This window comes from Alnus glutinosa, chromosome 5 (assembly GCF_958979055.1).
Source record: "Alnus glutinosa chromosome 5, dhAlnGlut1.1, whole genome shotgun sequence".
Lineage (NCBI taxonomy): Eukaryota > Viridiplantae > Streptophyta > Magnoliopsida > Fagales > Betulaceae > Alnus > Alnus glutinosa.
The window spans coordinates 12,322,079-12,327,882 of NC_084890.1; the positions used below are offsets into that span (position 1 = coordinate 12,322,079).

A 5,804-nucleotide genomic window follows, 5' to 3' on the forward strand; every position below is an offset into this window, starting at 1 on the left:
AATGGTTATAAGCGAGACTCACAAAAGTGACAAAAATACCCCGTTTAGTCGATTGTTGACTGAAACCTTAATAATAATAATAATAATAAATTTAAAAATGAGTTCTTAGGGTAAAAAGTCAACATATTGATTTTATTTCAGTTTTGTTTCAATATGAACACAATATTCCTTAAATTGGCAAAATTATGGAAATTACGAATATTACTATACGTAATATATAAGAAGAAACCCTTTTTTGGTAAATCAAATAATATTAAATGACAACTTTTTTCCCTGGGGCAAATAATTTTCTCCGCGTTCTATTTTTACTTCTTTACACGGAAAAAGTTTCGAAATTCAAAGTCCAATCATGTGGCCGTCGGCAAAGAGTCCAAAATTCAAAGTCCAATCTCGTAAATTCAACAAAGAGTGGGGGCCTTTCCCCCAACACCAAAGAGAGAGAGAGAGAGAGGACGGAAAGTTTAGAGAGCGAAAGTGGAGAAAAAAGCAGGTGGGAATCACATGGGCTGCTTGTTGTCTCTCGCTGCCTCCGCACCATGATCTTCTTCCTCATCAGCATCATCGTCGTCACCCACTGATTCTACCACAAGATCCCCAATCCACCGCCCCATCATGGCTGACGATAAGGTACTCACCACCTTTCACATTCTCTGTTTTTTTTTTTTTTTTTTTTTCGTTTGGTTGCTGAGAAAAAAAAAAAGAGAAGGAAAATCCGGTTGGTTGTTGGTAGCAGCGTTCGAGTGGGAAATGTGGGATCCGGGTTCTGGGTTTTCTTTTTTCCTTTGTTTTGTTGTGTTTTTCTTTTGATTGCTACTGGTCTTGATCGGTGAGTTGTAGGGAGATTCTTGGGAGAGATCTTTGCTTGCTTCGATTTTTTTGTTGATCTGAGATCGAAGCTGGGGTTTCGGATGACCAGATCTTTTCTCTTTTGCTTCTAGTTTCTGAGAAGGGTCTGGTTCTAGGCTTTGTACGGCTCTCTGATCTCTACCGTTTAGAATTTTTTGGCTTTTACTTAATTATCCTGTTTTCAACTTATCCAAAAAAAAATTATCCTGTTTTCAGAGCTTAATCGTGCCGATTTAGGTGAATTTTTCATTAGATCACAGTTGTTAGCGCTTGTATTGGTTTTGTTTGGATAAACATTGGGTTCTATGAACAATCGGGGTTTGATTGAGAGGTTCAATTACGGTTTTCCGTCAGATCAAGCTTGCTTCCTTCATGCCTCGGTTTCTTACTAGATTTTCGAGCATTTTTGCTTAGTTTACTTAGTGGGTTGCCATTTCTTTTTGGTGAGATTGTTGAGATTAGTGGGTTCGATCTCCTTCTATTATTATGCAAAATCTTGTGTTTTGAATCATTTTGGCTTCTCTGCCTGTTTCCTGAGCTTTTTTTTTTTTTTTTTCCCCTTACCTTCTCTTCTCATAGTATTTTTGGGGACTTCCATTTCTAATAGTCTAAGCTAGTTATATGCTCTGAAAAAATCGTATTCATGTGATTTCCTTTGGCCGGTGTTGGCCATGGTACCTGCTAATTTGTGAATTCAGCTATACAAAATTTCCCAGTGCTTGCTGGAAAGTAAATCGAAATATTGTTTACACCCGTTTGAAAGTTTTGTTCCTTTAATCCCTAAGACTTGATGTGATATACTTCGCAGGAAATTTCTGGGCCTGTTGTTGATGGAAATGATCCAACGGGTCACATCATTTCCACTACCATTGGTGGCAAAAATGGAGAACCTAAGCAGGTAAGCATTCTAGGGAGTACCTATGTGTTGCTCTCCTTTTCATTTCCGTTTTAAAATTTGTGCATTTAATGAATTTTGAACAATTTTGGAGATTTAGACAGCTTTATATTTGACCAGATTCGTCTACATGTGAAATTAATCCCTTTTTGCTGTAATTGTCCTTGCAGACCATCAGTTACATGGCAGAGCGTGTTGTGGGGACTGGATCATTTGGTATTGTTTTCCAGGTATGCCAATGTAATATTTGCAGTTCTACCCATCTTGATGCCTTTTTATCTATCATGTCATTATCCTGATATTTTTCTTTTTCTTAGGCAAAATGCTTAGAAACTGGTGAGACCGTAGCTATAAAGAAGGTTTTGCAGGACAGAAGATATAAGAATCGTGAACTGCAGTTAATGCGTGTGATGGATCATCCAAATGTGATCTCTTTGAAGCACTGTTTCTTTTCCACGACTAGTAAGAATGAACTTTTTCTCAACCTGGTTATGGAATATGTACCTGAGACCATGTATCGGGTCTTGAGGCATTACAGCAATGCAAATCAGAGAATGCCACTAATCTATGTGAAGCTCTACATGTACCAGGTATACACGATACTTTCTTATGTTGTTGGCTAATCACATATTCTTTCTGATATTAACTGGGAAATGTCTTCCAGATCTTCAGGGGGCTGGCTTACATACATACTGTTCCTGGAGTTTGCCATAGGGATTTGAAGCCTCAAAATCTTTTGGTATGCTCTTCTCTGGTTGTAAACTGGAAATAAAAGTTTGATGTTAAGAAGAATGTTGTGACCATTTTTACTAACTATTCTCGACTCTCTACAGGTTGATCCTCTCACTCACCAGGTTAAGCTTTGTGATTTCGGAAGTGCAAAAGTACTGGTATGTTGACCTCTTATTCTTTAATTGGTTCTTAAGTTTCCTCTGGTTCAAGTGGATTTGCGTCTTTAAGCTTTCTGCTTTGCTAACTTCCAGTTGTTTTTATTTGGAAGACACATGTATTTGTGACTGTTTATGATTCTATGTGAGCGAATATGATGCTTTTCTTTCTTCTTCTGTTTTCTAATATATATTCTCTGCCATTCACCATAAATTTAATTTCGATCAGGTCAAAGGTGAAGCTAACATATCATACATATGCTCACGATTCTATCGGGCTCCCGAACTTATATTTGGTGCCACAGAATATACAACCTCAATTGATATCTGGTCAGCTGGTTGTGTCCTTGCAGAGCTTCTTCTAGGGCAGGTTAGCATTTTTAACAAATTTGACTTTCCAGCAGTCTCTGCAAGGTAAGTTTTTCTCTTCTGTGGGTATGTTTTATCTGACCTATTTATTTTTATAATTTTTGCAGCCACTGTTTCCTGGAGAAAATGCGGTGGACCAGCTAGTAGAAATTATCAAGGTTCGATTTGTTCATGGATACTTGAATGCATGTGATTCTTGTGACTATGTGTCAATGTCCTATGTTTTATCATACAGGTTCTTGGTACACCAACTCGTGAAGAAATTCGTTGTATGAATCCAAATTATACCGATTTTAGGTTTCCGCAGATAAAAGCACATCCTTGGCACAAGGTCTACACTTTATTTCCTTTTAAATTAATTGAATTTTTTGCAAAATTAAGTTCGTATGGAGAGGCATCATATGTCATTTGCATGTTAGAATTTTTTAGCAAATATATGTTCATTCTTGTGTGTTATGTGCCCTTGTGCTGTTTTTTCATCAAAGATTTAATGATGCAAACATTAACTTGATTATTCTAATACCATTGTTGTTCCTCTAACAAACTTGGGGGTGTATTCTATCTCACTTTTAAGTTTCTTGATTTAGGTTTTCCACAAAAGGATGCCTCCAGAAGCAATTGATCTGGCTTCAAGACTGCTGCAATACTCACCTAGTCTTCGCTGTACAGCGGTGAGTTCATGTCTGCTATTATTTTTATATGGATATATAACTACATCTAGCTTTTGGTGTAGCCAATACTCATGAGATGTTAGTCTTGGTCAATGCCAATGGATTATTTGGTGTCAAGAGTTTTACTTCTGTGTTTTTTATGTAAATGTATTGATATGTTTATATGGGTGTTTTCTTTTATATAGATGATTGTGTGCGTCTGATTGTTCTCCTTTTTGACTGGGAGTTTCTTTTGTTATCACAGCTAGAAGCGTGTGCTCACCCTTTCTTCGATGAACTCCGAGAACCCAATGCTCGCCTACCAAATGGTCGCCCATTGCCACTCCTTTTTAACTTTAAACAGGAAGTACGTCTTCTAACATTACTTATTTGTACTGTATATGCATAGCCATTAGTGATTGGAATCAAAATTATACTCCAGTGTGCATTTTTTAATTGCCAAATACTGAGATTCCAATGGTTAATGTATGTTTACTTTTGTGTGTCAAAATATAGGAGAAATCCATTCCTTTTAGATGTCTGTTAATGCATGGATATGGCACTATTTTTTAGGTTATTAGCCACTCATGATTTCTGTAGTGCTAGCCATCCTTGTTCACTCTGTGTGGGGAATGAGAGGGCTGGGGATGTTTCTAGAGGAGTTGTTGGTAGTTATTATCAACTGTCCCAGTTGCCAGCAATAGTCTGTCTTATTGTTCATGATCCTTTATTCCTCTTAAGAAGATTTATGACGTTTGTCTTAATTTTCCTACATGTAGACATAATTTATAAACGGCAGCCAAAAAGGCTTAAATGTGCCTTTGTTGGGTGATTAGGTGAATGTTCTGCAACTACTCAGTTTGACATGTCCTACTTGTAACCAATTGTTTACTTGAGATTTTTCTATGGTGGTTACAGATGTCAGGGGCTTCACCAGAGCTTGTTAATAGGTTGATACCAGAGCATGTGAAACGCCAAATGGGTCTAAATTTCATGCATCCAGCAGGCACATAAGTGTGGAAAGTTATGTGGGGAATGTTTGTCTTCCAGTTGATGTGTGACACAAGGAGGTACTATCTTTGTGTTAGAATTCCGATGCGTTGCGACCTGATGGGTATCACTTCTTGCTGTTGCTCCACCCCGATGCATAGACTCAAGTGGCTGGATAGCTGCGGTTACTTGATGAGTTCTTTAATACGGTTTCCTCCCTGTCCCTCCTGAAACTTTCTCTTTACAAACCTCCTTTCTTAAGACACCTTTTTGTTTTTGTACATGTTTGATAGTTAAGATAGCTGGAGATGTACTGATCAGAAAGCTGCTAGCAGAGGAAAAGCTAGGGGAAAGTGTATTTATAGCTAGGAAGAAAGCCCCTAATAGAATGGCTGAACAAAAGGGGGTGATCTTGTTGCTTGTTGGTATGGTTTACGTGCATGTTGTTTTCCTTTACTTCTTTGGTGATTGACTTGTATTTGCAGACAAATTTGTTACCAACTGTTTGTGCGATTAAATGCTATTGTTCTGTGTTAGTACCACTACGGATTTAGCCTACAGCACTTTTTTTTTTTTAGTTTTTTCAACGGTTTAGATCTAAACGTTATCTGTGCCCCTTTCCCTTTCCCAACCACCAAGCAACCAAAAACATTAGGGCCTCCTGAGCTTGCTATCACACCCCCACTTTCTCCATCATACTTAGCTAAATCCAAGAACAGTTGAACGTTTTTTTCATATATTTTTCTTCCTTCAGGAGAGCATCCCATGTGTATTGGCATTGTACCAAGGATGGCCCCTTCTTCCTTGGAATTATTCCTTCCAAACATGGTCGGCAGGGCCAACTTTTCTCATCACCGACTCTGTTATTTGCTCAGATATAATGTAAATGTTAAAGACAGTTGCTCTTTCTTTCTTTCTTTTTTTTTCTTTTTTTTTGCATGGTAAATACTCGCTGCATTACTGTCACCTACCCATTTGAGAATTGGACCATTGAAACTATTTATTTATTTTTTCTATGAATAAGAAATTTATTAAGAATCAAACTCAAAGAATACAGCAAATTGGGTCTCGATTTAGTCCACCACAAATTACAGAAACCCCAACAAAACAAGAGACTATCTACTACTAAAAATAATTTCAGACATATCCCAAGGCCCCCCATCAAGC

General features: G+C 37.6%; 1 protein-coding gene across 2 annotated transcripts; it reads left to right on the forward strand.

Annotated features, from left to right (window-relative positions):
* The first annotated feature begins 411 nt into the window (after positions 1 to 411).
* LOC133868078 (shaggy-related protein kinase eta) lies at positions 412 to 5,179 on the forward strand. Of its 2 annotated transcripts, XR_009900283.1 has the most exons (13): positions 412 to 627; positions 1,655 to 1,744; positions 1,912 to 1,971; positions 2,059 to 2,331; positions 2,406 to 2,480; positions 2,575 to 2,631; positions 2,858 to 2,998; positions 3,105 to 3,155; positions 3,233 to 3,328; positions 3,585 to 3,668; positions 3,913 to 4,014; positions 4,427 to 4,483; positions 4,566 to 5,179. XR_009900283.1 is itself a non-coding variant. In XM_062304890.1 (12 exons), exons 1-12 carry the CDS (start codon positions 613 to 615, stop codon positions 4,659 to 4,661), a joined length of 1,140 nt encoding a protein of 379 aa, XP_062160874.1. In that variant the 5' UTR covers positions 414 to 612; the 3' UTR covers positions 4,662 to 5,179. The 2 variants fall into 2 exon arrangements, 1 of the variants encoding a protein (XP_062160874.1); XM_062304890.1 differs by lacking the exon at positions 4,427 to 4,483 and having other exon boundaries at positions 414 to 627.
* The last annotated feature ends 625 nt before the right edge of the window (positions 5,180 to 5,804 follow it).